General features: G+C 39.0%; 1 protein-coding gene across 1 annotated transcript in view; it reads left to right on the forward strand.

The window, feature by feature from the left end:
* The window catches only part of BPNT2 (3'(2'), 5'-bisphosphate nucleotidase 2), a 53,048-nt gene that overhangs the window by 3,782 nt on the left and 29,003 nt on the right, over positions 1 to 20,263 (forward strand). The window contains exons 2-3 of the mRNA XM_007939492.2: positions 12,057 to 12,219; positions 13,783 to 13,878. Of these exons, the coding sequence (XP_007937683.1) occupies positions 12,057 to 12,219; positions 13,783 to 13,878 (259 nt within the window). The remainder of the gene's footprint in view (positions 1 to 12,056; positions 12,220 to 13,782; positions 13,879 to 20,263) is intronic.

Raw genomic sequence — 20,263 nt, forward strand, 5'->3', positions numbered from 1 at the left:
TCGGAAGGAAGATGGGGCAATCTACTTCCGTAGTGATACTGCCTCAGAAACCCAAGGAGGGCTCGCTATGAGTCAGGTCCGACCTGATGGCACATAACAACAACAACAACAACAAATGTCAAGCACTGGCCTATTTTTTTTTTTTTTTTTAATGTCTTTAGTATATAAAGAAGTACAGAAAGCTTAACTAAAGTATAGGTATAGTGTTTTGAATGATTGGAAGGGCTTAGAGTAGGTGCGTGAAGCATAATTTAGAAGGGGACAAAGTGGATACAGGGAGACCAGTTAAGAAGTATATTTCCAGTGAGAGATGATACGTTTCAAATTGGTGTTATAGTCGAGAAAATAGGTGCGGAAGAACATGAGAGAATTTTTAGGGAATATAGGAGCTCTGGTGCTGTAGTGGATAAACACTTGACTGCTAACTGGAAGGTCAGCAGTTCAAACCCACCAGCTGCTCCGTGGAAGGAAGACTGGGCGGTCTGCTTCCATAAAGATTTACAGCCTCAGAAACTCATGAGTAGCATCTTAGACTTGTTAAGGTAGAGGTTCCTTAATATGCAAGGAGAGATATTAAGGAGACAGTTAATATTAAGGAGACAGTTGAAAAGATGGGTCTGAAGCTCTGAGAAGTCTGAAATGGAAATACAAAGTTGTGAGTCATCAGTGTTCTGTTGGTAATTGAAACAAATTGTGGGCAGGATTGATTAGACTATAGCATGAAAGAGGGTAATCAGGATCTGGGTAAAATCTTGAAGATCTGCAGTATTCGTAACTGGGTAGAGAGAATGACTCTAAGAGAACAGATATGAAATGTCCAGAGCAGGAGGAACAACCAGGAGTGTGTGGAAACATAAAGGGCAAGGAAGAATTGGGACTGAGTATACACTATTAGCAGCTGTTCTGGTTACCTAGTGCCGTTCTGACAAGAATATATCACAAATGGCATGGCTTAAACAGGAGTTTATTCTCTTACAGTTCAGGAGGCTAGAAGTCCGAGTTCCAAGTGCCAGGCTCTAGGGGCTGTGTGAAAGCCCCTCAACCTTGGGCTTCACCTCTGCCTCTTGCTCCTGGCCCATTGAAGCTAGAGACATCTCTTCACTCAGGCAGCTACTGGCTGCTGAGGCTAACAAGCCCAAGGTCAACAAATAAAATGGCACAGTCCCGATGTTACCAAACAGATGGCAGGCCATTAATTTAAGTACATTGACAATCCCAAGGTCGGCAGAACATGGCTACCTGCAGGGTCCAAGCATGCCATATGCTAGAGACCTTTCCCTAAGGGTTTCTCCCTATATACAGGAAGCAGACCACAGCCCAAAGGCAGCTTACTCAGCTGCTCAGAGTAGATTCCACCATGGAGTTGATTACCAGTCTCATCCAGCTGCCCAGCCACTCCACCAGGCCCAGTTAAGTTGACACACAAACTTAACTACCACAGAAGTTATTGAAAGATCAAGGAAAATGAAGACTGAAAAAAAATAATTTAGCAAGAACAATGTCAGTAACCTTTATTAAGTACTTCTCTGTATTTGGGAGCTCTGGTGGCTAGTACCTAAGGCATTTGACTGCTAACCAGAAGGCTGGTGGTTCAAACCCACTAGCCACTCCTCAGAAGGAAGATTGGGCAATCTACTCTTATGATACCACCTCGGAAACCCAAGGAAGGGGTCGATATGAGTCGGATCTGACTCAAGGGCAGTGAGTTTGGTTTAGGTTTTTGCTACTCTGTATTTAGCAGCATACTAAGTTTTTTGCCTTTCTTTATTTAAACCTTTTCCATTTCATTGATTCATCTTTAGATGCCTAAGGGAGAGGGATATTAGTTAACCCCTTTTACCAATGAGATAACTCCAACTCAGAAAGTTTAAGTGACTAGTCAAGTAAGTTACATATCCATCACTTTGAGGAATTTGACTTTGAACTCAGCAGTTCAATGAGAGAATATATACTCTTAATCATGATTACGTGTGTAGAGCATTAACAGTCTTTGCAAGAGTTTGCCTGGTGGCTTGATGGGGAGAGAGCAAAATTGAAAAAGATGGAAAGTGAGAAAATGGAGACAGGAAAGACAAGTTTTGGAGCTCAGTAAAGATAAGCACTATGGAGGCATAGTGAGTATAAGGTTAGCAGCTCAAACCAGAATATGGGGCGATCTACTTCCGTAAAGATTTGCAGCCTCGGAAACCCAGTGGGGGTCACCATGAGTTGGAATCAACTTGATGATGGTGAGTTTAGTTTTTCAAAGTGGCCTACGTATTCCATGCTACTGAAGTTTTTGTGGACTTATATGTTTTTATGGGGATATTTATTTTTAAGATGTGAGGCACTAGACATGTTTAATTGTTTATAGAGATATATTTCAGAGATAATAGTTGATAGTAGAAGGTCGGTGAAAAAGGGGAAGACCTTCAACAAGAGGGATTGACACAGTGGCTGCGACGATGGGCTCAGGCATGGGAACAATTGTGAGAATGGTGCAGGACCGGGCAGTATTTCCTTGTGTTGTATATAGGATTACTATATTGGAACCAAGTCGATGGCCCCTAACAACAACAGGTGACTTCTGAAAAGATGGGAGGATAATGCCAGTGTTTACCCATTTAGCAAATATTTATTCATTGCCTACTTTGTGCTGGGCATGTTGCAGGCATTATGCCAAAAAACTTACTTGGATATGATTTATGGAGAAATGCATTAAATAGTTGAAAGCTTCATGTGTCAGTGTTTTCTAGGGAAATAACAAATAGGATGGAGAGAGATACATACAATGAAAATATTTACAGTGAAACCTGTGACAGCTGGGCTTTGACAGGACTGCCTTGTTTTTCTAGGTCTCTCAAGTTTTCTGCCTTTGACAGGGTTCAACTTTACTACTTTTCTATTGCTTATGTTAGTGCAAAATCTGAGTTTTCCTTCTCTGATAGGTTTCTGTCTTATACAGGTTCTGGCTTTCACAGGTTTTACTATGTGTGTGTGTGTGTGTATTTGTTGTTGGCTGCCATGGAGTCGATTGTGACTCATGGCAGCCCCACATGTAGAACTGTTCCATAGGCTTTCTAAAACTGTGTGTCATCTTTGGAAGCAGATCACCAGGAGTGTCTTCCACAGTGCCTATGAGTGGGTTGTAGATGCTAACCATTTGGCTAGTAGTTGAGTGCTTAACCACTCAGAAACTCATATATCCATGTCTGTCTAAATGAGATAGATAGATAGATAGATACCAGTTTATCTTAAGGAACTGGCTCATGACTGACTGGTCATGTGATTTTGGATGCTAGCAAGTCCCAAATCCATAGGATAGGCTATCACACTGGAAATTCAGGCCAGATTTGATGTCTCAGTCTTGAGTTTGAAATCTGTAATGCAGGCCAACAGGCTAAAAACTCAGGCAGGGGCTAATACTGCAGTCTTGAGGCAGAATTTCTCAGAAACATCAGATAGTGTTTATTCTTAAGGCTTTTCAACTGGCTAGATGAAACCTTCCCACATTACCAAGGGTAATCATCTTTACTTAAAGTCAACTGACTAGATGTTAACCACGTGTACAAAATACCTTCACAAAAATACCTAGATTAGTGTTTGATGAAATTACTTCCATAGCCATACCAGGTTAACACAAAACTAACTGTGAGACCTTCTTAAGAAGGCATTAACCAAAAGCCCTCTGACCCCGAAGTAGCTGAACTATTGTACTAGTAATATTATTTTTGTTTTGGGCTCTTGAGTTTTGACAGTACTGATGAAGAATAACTGTTCTTCCCCCTTTATGGAGCCTAAGAAACAAGCCTAACCCAAATAAATATGTGTATGTGTGTATGTATATACAATTAAAAAACAAACTCACTGCTGTGGAGTCAGCTCCAACTCATAGCGACCCCTCCTTGGGTTTCTGAAGTGGTATCTCTACAGAAATAGATTGCCCAACCTTCCTTCTGAGGAGTGGCTAGTGGGTTTGAACCACCAGCCTTCTGGTTAGCAGTCAGATGCCTTAGGCACTACGCCACCAGGCAAACTGTCTTAAGAAAGTTTGTATTCAAAGCATTTGATTACTGGCCAGTAACATGGCTGTATTGAGTTAGGTATTATCTAACACATAGACTAAATATATTTTGCTCTCAAAGAATTTTGAACTACTCCTATTATTCTGTATCCTATTGTCATACTTAAGGCTGACTCCTTAAATTGTGCTTCCTTTTCACATCTGTACTTAACCATTCTTTGTGTTCTAAGTTATTTCTTAAATTTTCCCCACCCTCCACCCACTGTAACTTTTTTTTTCCTTCCAAGTTGCTGATCCCAGGTTGAAGATCAGAAGGAAAGAGTCAGCCTAAATTGATTCACATAGATGTGTGAATTTCTTCTGGTTCTTTTACCTACTTACAAGTACTTAGTTTGATAGAAAAGGAAGTTTGTTTAGGAAAGACTCAGTGGATAGTGCTGTGGTAACAACTACCAAATCTCAGATGCCTGACACTTTCCAAGGCACTTTTTCTCCATGTGGTGACTTAGTCAGTGAAGCTGTTGATTTGTTTTTCCACCATCTCAACATGGCAGAGGAGATTAGAGACGAGATTAGAGATTGTTCAGAGCTTTCTTTTCACTGCTTTATCCTGAAAATGATGCATGCCCATATTTCTGTCCACATCTCATTGGCCAGAACCCATTGTATGCCTCTGACTACAAGGGGAATGGGAAGTATAGTCTTCAATGTCCAAAGAGGCATGGCTCTCACTCAGTAAGTGAAGCTGCAGGAAGTGTGGGTGTAGTTGTGTGTATGGGGACCTGTGCTGTCTCCCACTCGGTTAGACAAAAATAACAACTGAATAACATAAAAAAATAAAAACAAGTGGACAAAAAACACACTGTGTAATCACACAGGAACAATTACCAACAAAAGAAAAAGGAAAAAAAAAACCCTTCGGTATCTGGGGAGAGGGCAATAAGAGAAAAACGGTAGACTAGTAGAATAATAAGAAAAAAATAGGAAAAATGCAAAAAGAAAAACAATGAACAGGGCTAACCATAAGAAATAAAAATATTAGAACCAGGAATAGGGAAAAGAGATAAAGCTGAAAACTAGAACCTGGGAAGGGAGGAATAAAGAATAATGATAAAAAGGACAATAATAATAATAATAATTTTAAAACAGACAGAAACAAGCAAACTAAAAAAAAAAAAAAATCAGAGCAGGGCACCCAGACTCTGTCCTAGCTCACAGACTGGGATGGAATTCCTGCCGGCTTAGAAGGTGGGTGTGAGTGAGGGACGGCCACACCTCTGTTCACCAAGAGGGTGTGGAGTATAAGTGTAGCAAGGGGAATATTTGCACCTTTCCAGTAGTTGGTGTTGGGAATGTTCTTGTGGTTCCCGGCAAGTGGAACCTATTCTTAAGTCCCTGGACCCTCGGAGAACACTGTCGCTTTAAATATCGAAAATAGTCGAACCACTCATAAACATTCAAAATGGCTGCAGTCTCTGGACAGGCAAAAGTCCACAGGTCAGCCCACCTACCTCTTCACTGTTCCCCCTTTTACTCACCAGCCCCAATGCAGTCCTCTGTGCAGTCCCTGGCTAGCAGGGCTGATTTTTAGGTTAATTCTTAGGTCCTAACACCACTTGGCAATATCCAAGTTGTCTGTGCCATCAGGATTGCTGCCAGACTGCAGCTCTGTATGTGTCCTTTTTTGGTGTTTTCATGCAAATTCTTCTGCTAGTTGGAGTTTAGTCCAGTTCTATATCCTTCCCTTCAGAGCTCAGGGGTTCAGGATTATCTTCTGTATCTGTGTTAGTTGGTTCCCCTTTTCTTTGTTGAAGAGGGTCTGTGCAGTCTTTCTGCTTATTCCACCACCTTACCGGAACTCCAAGGCCCTGGTTTTGACCTTAGCAAAAGGCTAAGGCTGTTTGTTTTATTATGGTGTAGATAGTGAATTTATTAAATTTGGAACTGTGTGAGAGTAGTAGATGATCTCTGGGTGATGCAACAGTTGATTAAAGCATTTGGTTGCTAACCTCAAGGCTTGTGATTCGAGTCCACTCAGAGGTGCCTTGGAAGAAAGTCCTCAGAAGAAAATCAGCCATTGAAAACTTTACAGAGCACAGTTCTACTGTGACACACATGGGGTTTCCATGACTCTGAATTTACTTGATGGCAACTGGTTTGGCCATTTTTGTCATGGTAGTGGCAAGGTGTTAAATAATAGTTGCATGTAAGTGGATTGGATAATTGTGCTAATGTTCTTATTTTCCTGCTCCATGTGTTTCTCCCTATCCTGACTCACTGAAAGATCTTTACAAATACAGGTCTGTAATTTGTTTGCTTATACTTATTTAAGAGTATTTAGAGAACTAACCCAAACTCGAGACAAAACCCCTAAATCATAAAGCTTAGTATTTGCCAGTCAGATTTGTCATTGCTATTTTTGTAAATTGCAGTGGTCAAGACCCATGAACTACGGAGTCACAATTCTTTTATTTTTTCTTCTTTCTTTGAGTTTATTCTTTGGTTTCACGTGGTCTTATTACTACCTTCTGTATCTGAAATAGCCTAACATTGTCATTAAGAGTGGGCCAAAATGTTGTACCAATTCCATACACTCTTAATTATCCTAGCATTAAAATAAGTCTTGATATCTGGTAGGGGAAGTTATTCCACCATAATGTCCTTTAATTTTTCCTTACCCTAAAATGTCATGGTTCTCCTCATTTTATGCTTTTCCGTATAAATTTCAGAAATGGCTTGGGCAGTTTCCAAGGAAGAGGAAAAAACCTTAAGATGTTTGATTGGAAGTACATAAAATCTATAGTTTACCGATGGGAGAATTGACATCTTTCTATCTCTTGCTGCCATAACAAGAAATACCACAAGTGGATGGCTTTAAAGAATAGGAATTTATTTGAACAGTTCAGGAGTTTAGAAGTTCAAATTCAGGGTGTGGCTCTAAGAGGCTTTCCTTCTTATCAGTAGCTCTGGTGTTCCTTGGGATTTCTTAGCATCTGTCTTCCCCCTATGTGTTTCTGTGTCTATTCTGTTTTTTATAACTGAGAAATGATTAGATTTAAGACCCACCTTGCAATGATATGGTCTTATTAACATGAAAGGAAAATGCTTATTTCCAAACAGGATGCCATCCACAGGTGCAAGGCCTAGAAATTCAGTATGTATTTTGAGAGGACATATGTCAATCTATAACAACATCTTTACCATTTTTTAATCTTAATATCCATTAAAATTTGAATGGATTTATTGCATTGAACACCAGTGACTGAAAACCAGAGGAATTGTGGGATAGCATCAAGAATATCATCCATAAAGAAACCAAAAGGTCATTAAAAAGATGGGAAAGGGAGAAATGACCAAAATGGATGTCAGAAGAGACTCTGAAACTTGCTCTTGAATGGAGAGTAGCTAAAACAGATCGAAGAATTGACAAGATAAAAGAGCTAAACAGAAGATTTCAAAGAGCAGCCTTAGAAGATGAAGTCAATTATTATAATGAAATGTGCAAAGACCTGGAGTTAGAAAACCAAAAGGGAAGTACATGTTCAGCATTTCTGAAGCTGAAAGAACTGAAGAAAAAATTTCAGGCCTGTTGCAATATTGAAAGATTCTATGGCGAAAATATTGAATGATGCAGGAAACATCAAAAGATGATGGAAGGAATATACAGAGTCACTGTACCAAAAAGAATTGGTCAATGTTCAACCATTTCAGGAGGTGGCATATGATCAAGAACTAATGATATTGAAGGAATTGGTGAAAAGCAAAGCTCTAGGAACTGACTGGATACCCACTGAGGTGTTCCAACAAACGGATGCTGTGTTGGAGGCATTTACTCGGCTATGTCAAGAGATTTGGAAGACAGCTACCTGGCCAGCAGATTGGAAGAGATCCATATTTGTACCCATTCCAAAGAAAGGAGATCCCACAGAATGTGGAAATTGTTGAACAGTATCATTAATTTCACATGCAAGTAAAACCTTTCTGAAGATAATTCAAAAATGGTTGTAGTAGTGTATTGACAGAGAACTTCAGAAATACAAGACGGATTCAGAAGAGAATGTGGAATGAGGGATATCATTGCTGATGTCAGGTGGATCTTGGCTAAAAGCAAAGAATACCAGAAAAATATTTACTTGTGTTTTATTGACTATTCAAAAACATTTGATTGTGTCGATCATAACAAATTATGGATGACATTGAGAAGAATGGGTATTTCAGAACACTTGATTGTACTCATGAGGAAATTGTACATAGACCAGGAGGCTGTCGTTCGAACAGAACAAGGGGATAGTGTATGGTTTTAAATCAGGAAGGGAGTGCATCAGGGTTGTATTGTTTTACCATATTTATTCAACCTGTATGCTGAGCAAATAACCCGAGAAGCCATACTGTATAAAGAAGAACATGGCATCGGAATTGGAGGAAGACTCATTAACAACCTGTGATAAGCAGACGACACAACTTTGCTTGGTAAAAGTGAGGATAACATGAAGCACTTACTGATAAAGGTTAATGACTACAATCTGCAGTATGGATTATATCTCAACATTAAGAAAATAAAAATCCTCATAACTGGACCAGTAAGCAACATCACAATAAATGAGAAAAGATTGAAGTTATTAAAGATTTCGTATTACTTGGTTCCACAATTAACACCAGTGGAAGCAGCAGTCAAGACATGAGATGATGTATTGCATTGGGCAAATCTGCTGCCAAAGGCCTCTTTAAAGTGCTGAAGAACAAAGATGTCTCCTTGAAGAGTAAGGTATGCCTAACCCAAGCCATGGTATTTTCATTCACCTCAGTGGGTGCTGGTGAAAAATACTGAAAGTACCATAAACTGCCAAGAGAACAAACAAATCTCTCCTGGAAGAAGTGCAGCCAGAATGCTCCTTGGAAGCAAGAATGGCCAGACTTTGTCTCACCTACTTCAGTCATGTTGTCAGAAGGGACCATTCTCTAGAGAAGGATAAGATGCTTGGTAATGTGGAGGGGCAGTGATCAATGGGTCCTTGTCCTCAACAAGATGAATTGACACAGTGGATGCAACGATGGAGTCAGGTATGTTAAGAATTGTGAGGCTGGCACAGGACCGGGCAGTGTTTCATTCTGTTGTGCATAGGATCATTATGAGTCAGAGCTGACTTGATAGCACCTAAAGGCAGCAACAATATCCATTAAAATGAGATCTCTATTTATGTTTACTTTAATGTCTCTCAGTACATTTTCTCTGTAATAGTGTTGCAGATCTTTTCTAGATTAATTTCCAAGTACTTTATGATGTTACTTTAAATGGTTTCTCTCTTTTCTAAGTAAATACTTTAAACATTTGCTGCTGGTGTATAGGTAAGCAATTGTTTATAAATATTGATCTTACATCTAACAATTTGCTATATTCTCTTTTAATTTTTTAATTTATTTATAAGATCTTTTGGATTGTCCCAGTACTCAGCCATCAACTGCATAGTGTGGTTTTGTATCTTCCTTTTTAATCCTTTTACTTCCCCTAGTGCCCACCCTCTTCCCCTTTCACTTACTGTAATGACTGAAGCTTTCTTCACAGTGTTAATAGAGATTATGATGGAGAGCAACAGATTCTGTGTTATGGCCTGCAAGATCTTTCATCATAAGGCCGTTACCACCATTATTCTCTGACCTCATCTCTAGCTCCTTTCTTCTTGGTTTGCTCTGCTTTAGCTATGCTGGCTTCCTTGCATTCTCTGAAACACTAGGCACTTGCCCACCTCAGGGCCCTTGCATTTGCTAGCTCTTGGGTTTCCCCTAGATGCTTTCCTGACTCTCTTCCTTACTTGCTTCAGGTCTTCACCCAGGTATCTGCTTTCCAATGAAGTCTTCCCTAGCTACCCCGTGTTTTTTTTTTTTTTTTTTTCTTATTTATTTGGGTGAACGTTTACAGAGCAATTAGCGGAGAAAGATAATATTTTATTTATTTAGTTTTTTGGTGGTTGGTTACATCTTTTTTGTTTTGTGTTTTTTTTTTTTTTTTTTTTCTTATTTAAATAACTTTATTGCAGCATATTTTACATAAGATACAATGTGCCTATTTCAATTACACAATTCCATAATTTTAAATAAATTTGCTGAGTTGCACAACCATTATCATAAATGGGTTTCAGAACATTTTCATCACCCAATATTATGCCTAAGGAGCTCTGGTGGCATAGAGGGTAAGGAATTTTGTTGTTATCCAGAAGGGTAAACCCACCAGCTGTTCTGTGGGAGGAAGATGAGGCAATCTGTTTCTGTAAAGATGTACAGCCTTGGAAATCTGGTGGGGATCACTGTGAATTGGAATTGGCTCAATGGCAGTCAGTTTGTATGGCTTTATATTATCCCTGTGCCCATTTTATGGGCACTGTTCTGGGAACAGTTCATCACTGTTCTCATCGCCTGTCCTAGGTAAGCCACTAATCTACTATCTGCCTCTATAAATTTGCCTATTCTAGACATTTTATATAAATGGAATCTTACAATATATGGTTTCTTGTGTCTATAATAGTTTTTGAAGTTTATTCATACTGTAGCATGAGTCTGTATTTCATCCCAATTTATGGCTGAGTAACAGTCCACTGTATGGATATATAACACGTTTTGTTTTTCCATTTATCAGTTGATGGATATTTGGGCTGTTTCCAAATTTTGGCTATTATGAAACATCACAGGTCCCTATCTTGAAGAGTAACCTTTCTTCTGTTCTCCAGCAACACACTTCCTGTCCTTTCCTGCTTTATTTTCTCATTGTTTACCACTATCCAGCATACTATATATTTTACTTATTTATTTTGTTTGTTGTTTGTCTCCTTCACTAGAATCGAAGCTCCATGAAGACCATATCTCTCATGTTGATCATTGTTGGATCTTTAGGTCATAGAACTATGCCTGGTGTGTTGTTGTTGTTAGGTGCCACCAAGTTGATTCCAACTCATAGTGACCCTGTGTACAACAGAATGAAACACTGCCTGGTCCTGTGCCATTCTTACAGTCTTTGCTATGCCTTAGCCCATTGTTGGAGCCACTGTGTCAATCCTTCTGTTGAAGGTCTTCCCCTTTTTTTCTGCTGACCCTCTATTTTACTAAGCATAAGCATGATGTCCTTCTCCAGGTATATAGTAGGAAATCAGTAATCATTTGTTGACTTAATAAAGGAATAGATGAGTAGGATATTTACCTAAAATGAACTATTTTATTATTTAAGTAATTTGATATTAGTTTCTGGAATATTACTACTTTTTTCAATCTCTTCATGACAACTTAAGATGCTTCAGAGTACCTTCCAGAGACTTCTGATAGTTGTTAGATTTTTATCATTAGTGACTTTTTCTAGGAAGAAAGGTCTGGTGATCTACTTTTGAAAATCAGCCAGTGAAAACACTGGCTCACAATAGTCCCATCTGGAACTGAACATGGGGATGGCACAGAATTAGGCAGCATTTGGTTCTATTGTGCATGGGGTCATCACGAGTCAGAGGCTTACTCTACAACAGCTAATAACAAGTGACTTTTCGCTCACGTGTTGTCAGTGCTCTAATTACTATGGCAGTATACCATACGTTCTGGGCATGGCATCACATGGTTTACAAACATGGACAAGGGAACATGTCAGAGAGTGCAGAATCCCACAGCCTGCCCTTTGTGTACATTAGTCTATAGCAGAAATCCACATTTTGGAGACATTTTCCTTGTGTCTGTATATTATGACCTGATAGAGAAGGTCTTTTGATGAAGTACTATTTGAATAAAATAGCTTATTTCTTTGATACTTAGTTATTCGATGTTTTGGATTCACTGTTTTGCTTAGCCAGTACATGAACATTAGATTGGGCAGTGTTTGAGGAAAAGATGTTGCTGAAATTTCTTTTATGTTTTATATGAAAAATATACTATTTTTATGTATAAAAATGCTTCAGAATACAAAAATTGAGGATTTGCCTCTTTATAATTTTTGATTTGAAATGTTGCTTTCATATTTTCTCAGATGGTAAATGTTTCCTTATTTTTTTGATTCTTTAATGGTTTACTGTTTTTGATGCAGATAAATACTGAGGAACATGTGGATGCAGCTGATCAGGAGGTTATTTTATGGGATCATAATATTCCTGATGATATCCTGAAGGAAATAACTACCCCAAAAGAGGTACCAGCAGAAAGTGTTACTGTCTGGATTGACCCACTTGATGCTACACAGGAATATACAGGTAATTTAAAACATTGGCATGTATATTATAGAGTGTACAGGGGCAAAGTTATAAGAACTTCTTAGCCATAACAAAGCACCTTGAGGAATTGCTCACTGGGCTTGGGGACTTTGGACCACAGTCTCAGGGAACATCTGGGTCAATTAGTATAACATAGTCTACAAAGACAATATATATTCAGTGGGTAGCCAACAGGGGTCTTCAAAGCTTGTAAGTGGCCATTTAAGATGCCACTATTGATCTCTTCTCATCCAGAGCAAAAAAAAAGTGAAGAAAATCAAAGACTGAATGAAACAATTAGTCCAAAGGGCTAATGAACCCATGCAAACCATAACCTGTACTACCTAGAGACGAGAAAAACTAGTTGGTGCTTGGCTACCACTATCAATGGCTCTGATCAGATCACAATAGAAAGTGCCAGGCAGAGAGGGAGGGCAAAAAAAAAAAAAAAAGGCAAAACAAAATTGAAAAACATAAAAAAGATCAGATTTACTGGTCTGATAGAGATTGGTAGAACCCTTGAGACTGTTCCCTTAGACATACCCTTTATGCCTGGAACTGAGCCTACCCCCAGGGATCAACTTTCAGCCTAACTATAGACAGGCCCATAAGTAAATAACACCAGGGCGAACTGTACTCTTCAGTACAATCAACCAATACAAGACCAAAAGGGCAACCTTTGCTCCAGAACAAAGCTTAGAAGTCAGGAAGAGTAAGAAAGAAGGATGAATGGAAATGAGCAATCCAGGAAGGAAGTGGGAGTAGTGCTATTACATTGAGGGGGTAGCAACAGATGTCAGGAAACAAAATGTGTATAAATTATTTAATGGAGAACTAATTTGCTGTGTAAAGTTTCACCCAAACTATAATTAGAAAAAAAAAAAAAAATTAAATTACTGATCTCTAACTTTGGATTTCCTTTAAATATTGGAGAATTTAGACTGCTTCTCCCACTCCTGCCTACCTCTACAAAAAAAAAAAAAAACCCAGGTGGTATATTCATGAAGGTAGATATTTTACAATTTCAAAACTACTTTTGCAGTTAAATTTTAAGATAGCTGAATTAATGCAATGAGGTATGACACATTTGGACTGGATCAGTGATTATCGTCGTCCTCCCTCTGCTCCCGCCAGTCCCCTGTTTTATAGCATGCTTCTGTCAGTGACAGTGGCTCCCTCTGTCACTAGTTCTTAAGGGAAGGGAAATTTACGAGAAGATTAAGAAAATTTTTATTGGACACCCATTTATTGAGGAAATTTATTTAGCCAGAATGCAAATTTTACTTGGGATATTGAAAGTTTAGATTTTATTGTATGTACATTTGACCTTGGAATGCAAAATTGTAAATTCCTAGCACCTAGAGCAAGTAAGTAGCAAAACAGTTCTAGTGTCTTCATTGCTCTCTTAAGCTTGTTTTCATCATTGGACCCTTAGGCAGTACTTGCTGGGATTATTGTCTAAATTTCATATAAATGAATTTTAATGAAATAAAGTATATCATTGTATCTTGAATTTATAGTTTGTTACTTTGACATGTGTGGTATTTTTGTTTCTGTTCTCAGAGGATCTTCGAAAATATGTTACTACTATGGTGTGTGTGGCTGTAAATGGCAAACCTGTGCTAGGAGTAATACATAAGCCATTTTCTGAGTACACAGGTATGAAATATGCTGAAATTTGTAAGAGTTAATGTTGTGAACCATTTGTTTGTAGTGCTTACTGTCATGTGGGAATCTCAATTGTAACTTAGTAATTATTAAAGTCAAAGCCCCAAACCCCTACTTGATCTCACCTCTTCACTGGATAGAGTGAGTACTTTATTGTTGTTACTGAAGACAGATGGCAAAGTAGGGCTTTCAAAACTTTCTTGAGGAGATAGAAACTATGTTGAAAATGAGAGCCTCATTTTGTGGGGGATACAGTTGGACACAGACTACCTAGCCACCAAAGTCTACTCTCTCTTAATTCTGTTTTTGGGGTTGAAGTCCAAGGCTATTACTCTGAGGTAATTCTTTGTGGACTCTGAGGTCCACCATGTGGTTGCTCTAGCCAAATCAGCTCTCATACAGAAAATGATCTTGACGTTGTGATGGTTGAGGGCACTGCCAGCCTTACCATCAGAAGTGGAGGAGTTAGTGTCAATGTGAAATTGTAAAGAATTAAGCTAACTCCTGTGTAGCTCAGGATGCCCTTCAGAGTGCCTTGCTGACAATAGGTCAGATCCATGGTGATTGTGTTGGGAGTAGTATATGGAAGACCAGGCCAAAGAGCTTCCCATTCAGCTCAGGAGTAACCTTGCTCATAGTCTTCCTCGTCAGTGCTAATAGATGCAGGGATGGGGTTTTGGCAGCACCACAGCCATTACACTGCATTTTGACGATGAGTTAGACATGGTCTTCTGGGTGGTGTGATGATACAGACTGTGGTCACAAGTCCAAAGTGATACTATGAGTTGTCATGGTAGAGAGAGGAAGCAAACAATTAGTGGTATAAGCAGTGTTGCTGATAGTTTTAAGGGAATTATCATACTTTTCATTAGTAACTTTCATCAAAAATATGGAGCAAAGCTGATGAAATAAAGCCCTTTTAGCTGTGCTGTTCTTGAAAATGATGGAGTTCCTGAGTGACAGTATCCCTTTTATCAGTGTTGAAAGCAGTCTTAATGACCAGGTATAGTGGTTTGAATAGTTTTTGTTGTTATTATGTGCCATCAAGTCATCTCTGATTCATAGCGACGTTATGTACAAAGAACGAAACACTGCCCGGTCCTGTGCCAGCCTCACGATCCCTACTATCCATACTTTACTTGAGCCCATCACTGCAGCCACTGTCTCACTCCATCTTATTGATGGCCTTTCCTTCTTTTGTTGACCCTCTACTTTACCAGTCATGACATCCTTCTCCAGTGAATGGTCCCTTCTCATAACATGACCAAAGTAGATGAGATGAAGCCTGATCATTCTCACTTCCAGGGAGCATTCTGGCTGCACATCTTCCAGGACAGATTTACTAGTTCTTTCAGATTCGTTAGGTTTGAATAGTGTCTCCTCAAAATTTGTGTCCACCTAGAACCTCTGAGTCGGGCCCGACTCGATGGCAAACAACAACAACAACAACAGAACCTCTGAATGTGACTTTTTTGAAAACGGATCTTTGCAGATAGAATCAAGGTAAGGGTTGAGATGAGATCACACTGGATTAGAATGGGCTCTAAATCCAATGAGAATATACATCTTAAAAGGCAGAAAAGGATGCAGACACAGATACACAAGGGAACCGATGATGGGAAGATTGAAGCAGAGATTGGAGTGATGCTTTTGTAAACCAAAGAATGCCATTGAGCCTCCAGAAACTAGGGGTATTATGGGACTGATTCTTCTCAGACCCTACAGAAAGAACCACCCTGCTCACACCTTGATTTTTGACTTCTAGCCTCCAGAACTGTGAGAGAATAAATTTCTGTTTTTCTAAGTCACCCAGTTTGTGGTAACTTGTGATGGCAGCCCTGGGACACTAATATGCAGGCATCCCATACAATACTATTGTTTTCTCTGGCCTTCTCTCATTGTGTCTCTGATGTGACTGACAGTGAACAAAGAGGCTTTCTTTAAAGAGGGGTGAAACAGACAAGTTAATTTTGGATCACTCTAAAGTAATTTATTTGCTTTGCAGAAAAACCTTGGATTATAAATTCTGGCTGCTCTGATATATTTGAATGCTGTCTCTGCATTTCAAAACCAAGTCTACATTGCACCATCTGACCTTTTATTTCCCTTTGGTAATTTAGTCTTTAAAGTTGATGATTTGATGAACTGCAGAAGATTTATATTATTGCTATAATAATTACATAATCTCTTCATGACTTTTGGATTGTTTACATTTATTTCTTTCAGTCTTTGCTAAATTGGATACGATTAGGCTACTGTAATAGATACCACAATATATATAGATGATTGAACAGAACAGTTGATCTTCTCACTGATAGCCTATATGCAAGCAGTCTAGGGCTACAAGGGTAGCAGCTCCTATGGCCAAGCACATAGCCTGCTGTTTCTTGCTGGTTTGCTCTGCTAAGTTATGGCATAAATAGACTATCAAGCATAACTAAAATGTACAGATAGCAGAATATAGACTAGATCATTGGGACCTCCTAAAAATTAAATCCCTGTGCTCACAGAAACTTCATGAAATGGATAAAAACAACCTGTAGACTGGGAAATAATTTTTTGCCAGTGACATATCTGACAAGGGTCTGACCTCTAAAATTTATAGAACACTTCAGTACCTCAATAGCAAAAGGACAATCCAGCTAAAAACTGGGCAAAGTATATTATCAGACATTTCACCAAAGAAGACAATAAGCTGGCTATCAAACACATGAAAAGATGCTCATGATCATTAACCATTAGAGAGATGCAAATCAAAACTACAGTAAGATACCATCTCACCCCAGCAATAATGGCAGTAACCAAAAAAAAAAAAAAAAACCCACAAAGAACCATAAATCTTAGACATTGCTGGTGGGACTGCAAAATGGTACATCCACTGTGGAAAACAGTATGGCACTTTTTTTTTTTTTTTTTAATTGTGATTTAGGTGAAAGTTTACAGAGCAAATTCACTTTCCATACAGCAGTTCACATACACTTGGTGTCATGACATTGATTATAATTTACCACAATGCAGCAGCTTCCATACCACTTCCTCCCCATAGTTACCTCTTCCCTGTGTCCTCTGCTCCATGAACTCCTGCCCCCTGAGCTATTTCCCTCTATATGCACAGCCCTTCTATTCTCCCATGATTATTCTCTTCAAGGAGAATGCCTGTCTTTTGTTTGTCTGGAAGCCACAGGAGTGGGTTCAGTTCCAGACCTAAAGGGAAGCTGGGGCCATAGTCTCAGAGGGTTTCACCAGGCTGTATCAGATCAGCAAACCTGGTTCCTTTTTTTAAAAAATTATTTTGAGTTTTGTTCCACATTATTCTCCCACTCTATCCAGGATGTCTTACATAGATCTCCTTCTGAGTAATTGACAGTGGTCACTGGGCACCATCTAGTTCTTTTGGTCTCATAGTCATATAGGCTGAGGATCACATGGTGTACCACTCACTTGGACTAATTGTTTCCATGTGTCTTTGGTTTTCTTCATTCTTCTTTGCTCTGGACAAGGAGAGACCCATTGTTGCATCTAGATGGCTGCTTGCAAGCTTTTAAGATTCCAGTTGCTACTCACCAAAGTAGGATGTGGATCAGTGTTTTTGTGTAGTATGTTATGCCAATGGAGTTTGATGTGCCCTGTGACTATTGTTCTGAACCTACAGGTCCAACTACTCACTCCCTCTGGGTAGCTGACTGTGGCCAAGAAGTAACTACAACTTTGTCACTTGTCAGCTCTACTATATTCCTGGGAATTCTTACAGAACATACAAATACTCTTGTAGAATGTTTCATTCACATAAACCATTGTCTGCAAACCCTATACATGGTCTTGGGTACACTCCCCCCTGCATAGACATACCTAATAGTTTAGCCTGTCCACTCATCTATCCACCCATATGTCCATGTTTTCCTTCACTGACAACACAGTACTGTGTGTACAAAAGTGTTCATCTTTGTTGTCTGTACCTCCCATGTACCTCTCTACATCTTCCTCTTCCTCAATGCCACTGTGTTGATCACTCACATTTGATACACTGCCCTTCTCTTCATCCAAATCAGTACTTGTCTCCACGTATCTAAGCGTTCCCTCCCATCCCCTCATACCTCTGGTAACCAACAAAGAAAAGTTGCTTCCATATATAAACCTTTCCTTGACTTTTTACAATAAAGGACTAATACAATATTTGTCCTTCTGTGACTGACTTATTTCACTCAGCATAATGTCTTCCAAGTTCATCCACATTATGCGATTCTTTGCAAATTCTACGTTATTTTTTAGCATTGCATAGTATTCCATTCTGTGTATGTACCATAGTTCAGTTATCCATTCTTCAGTTGATGGCCACCTAGGTTGTTTGCATCTTTTGGCTATTGTAAATAGTGCTGCAATGAACATGGGTGCACATATATTTGTTCTTGTCTTGGTTCTCACTTCTTTAGGTATATACCTATTAATGGAATGGCTGGGTCAAATGGTATTTCTCATTCCAATTTTTAAGGAATTGGCATACTGCTTTCCACAGTGGTTGTACCATCTTACAGTCTCAACAACAGTGTATGAGAGTTCCAATCTCTCTGTATCCTTGCCAGCATTTATTATTTTCTGTCTTGTTGAACTTTGGTACTAGTGCTGGAGCAAGATGGTATCTTGTTGTTTTGATTTGCATCTGTCTGTTGGCTAATGATTGTGAGCATTTTTTCATATGTTTGTTGGCTGCCTGAATATCCTCTTTGGTGAAGTGTCTATTCATGTCTTCTGCCCATTTTTTAATTGGATTTCTGTCTTTTTGTTGTTGAGGTGTTGGAGTTTTCTGTAATTTCTAGAGATAAGTCCCTTTTCTGATACGTCATTGCCAAATAATTGCCAAATATTTTTTTCTTAATCTGTAGTTCTCTTTTGACTCTTTTGGAGAAATCTTTGGAAGCACATAAAAATTTAATTTTGAGAAGGTCCCGTTCATCTAGTTTCTCTTCTGCTGTTTGTGCATTTTGGGTTATGCTTGATAGAATATTAATGCCATATATCGTTGTTGTTGTTGTTATGTGCCGTTGAGTTGGACCCGACTCATAGTGACCCCTCCTTGGGTTTCCAAGGCAGTATCACTACTGCCTCCAGAAGTAGATTGCCCAGCCTGACTTCAAGGAGTAGCTGGTGGGTTTGAACCACCAGCCTTCTGGTTAGCAGTCAAGTGACTTAGATGCTGCGCTGCCAGAGCTCCTATGGCATATATTAGTACCCCTAAATTTGTCCCTAGGAACTTTATAATTTTAAGTTTCACAGTTAAGGCTTTGATCCATTTGGAGTTAGTTTTTGTATATGGTGAGGAACGATCTTGTTTCATTTTTCTGCAAATGGATCTCCAGTTTTGCCAGCACCATTTATTAAACGAACATTCTCTTCCCCACTTAATGGATTTCAGCCCTTGAGCTGACTATAGGTTGATAGATCTATTTCTGGGTTCTCAATTCTATTGCATTGGTCCATGTGTCTGTCATAGTCCTAATACCAGGCAGTTTTGACTACTGTGGCTATATATAGTAGGTTTTGAGATCTGACAGCATGAGACAACCTACTTTGCTGTTTTTCTTCAGTAGTGCTTTGCTTATCAGAGGTCTCTTTCCTTTCCATATAAAGTTAGTGATTGGTTTTTCCGTATTGTTGAAGAATGTTGATGGGATCTTGATTGGGATTGCATTGAAAGTATAGATTGCTTTGGGTAGAATTGACATTTTCAGAATGTTCAATCTTCCTATCCATGAACATGGTATGTTCTTCTGTATGTAGATCTCTTATGGTTGCTTGAAGTGGTCTTTTGTAGTTTTCTTTGTACAGGTCTTTTGTGTCCCTGGTAAGGTTTATTCCCAAGTATTTTATTTTTTTTGGTAGCTATTGTAAATGATAGTGATTTCCTTATTTCTTTTTCAGCAATTCCTTTGCTAGTATAGAGGAATCCAACTGATTTTTGGATGCTGATCTTGTATCCTGCCACTGTCCTGCTAAATCTGACAGTTAGTTCCAGTAGATTTTTTTTTTACTGAATGTCTTGAGTTTTCTAGGTATAGGATCATATCATCAGCAAATAGGGATAATTTGACTTCTTTACTAATCTGGATGCCTTTGATTGCCTTTTCTTGCCTTATTGCCCTGGTTAGTATTAGAAGTGGTGACAGAGTGCATCCTTGTCTGGTTCTTGTTTGCAAGGGGAATGGTTTCAGTCTCTCTTCATTGAGAATAATATTGGCTGTTGGTTTTGCATAGATGCCCTTTATTATGTTGAGGAATGTCCCTTCTATTCCTGTTTTGCTGAGAGTTTTGATCAGGAATGGGTGTTGCATTTCATCAGATGCCTTTCCTGCATCAATTGATAAGATCATGTGGTTCTTTT

This window comes from Orycteropus afer, unplaced genomic scaffold (assembly GCF_000298275.1).
Source record: "Orycteropus afer afer isolate SDZICR_OR568_19922 unplaced genomic scaffold, OryAfe1.0 scaffold00060, whole genome shotgun sequence".
NCBI lineage: Eukaryota > Metazoa > Chordata > Mammalia > Tubulidentata > Orycteropodidae > Orycteropus > Orycteropus afer.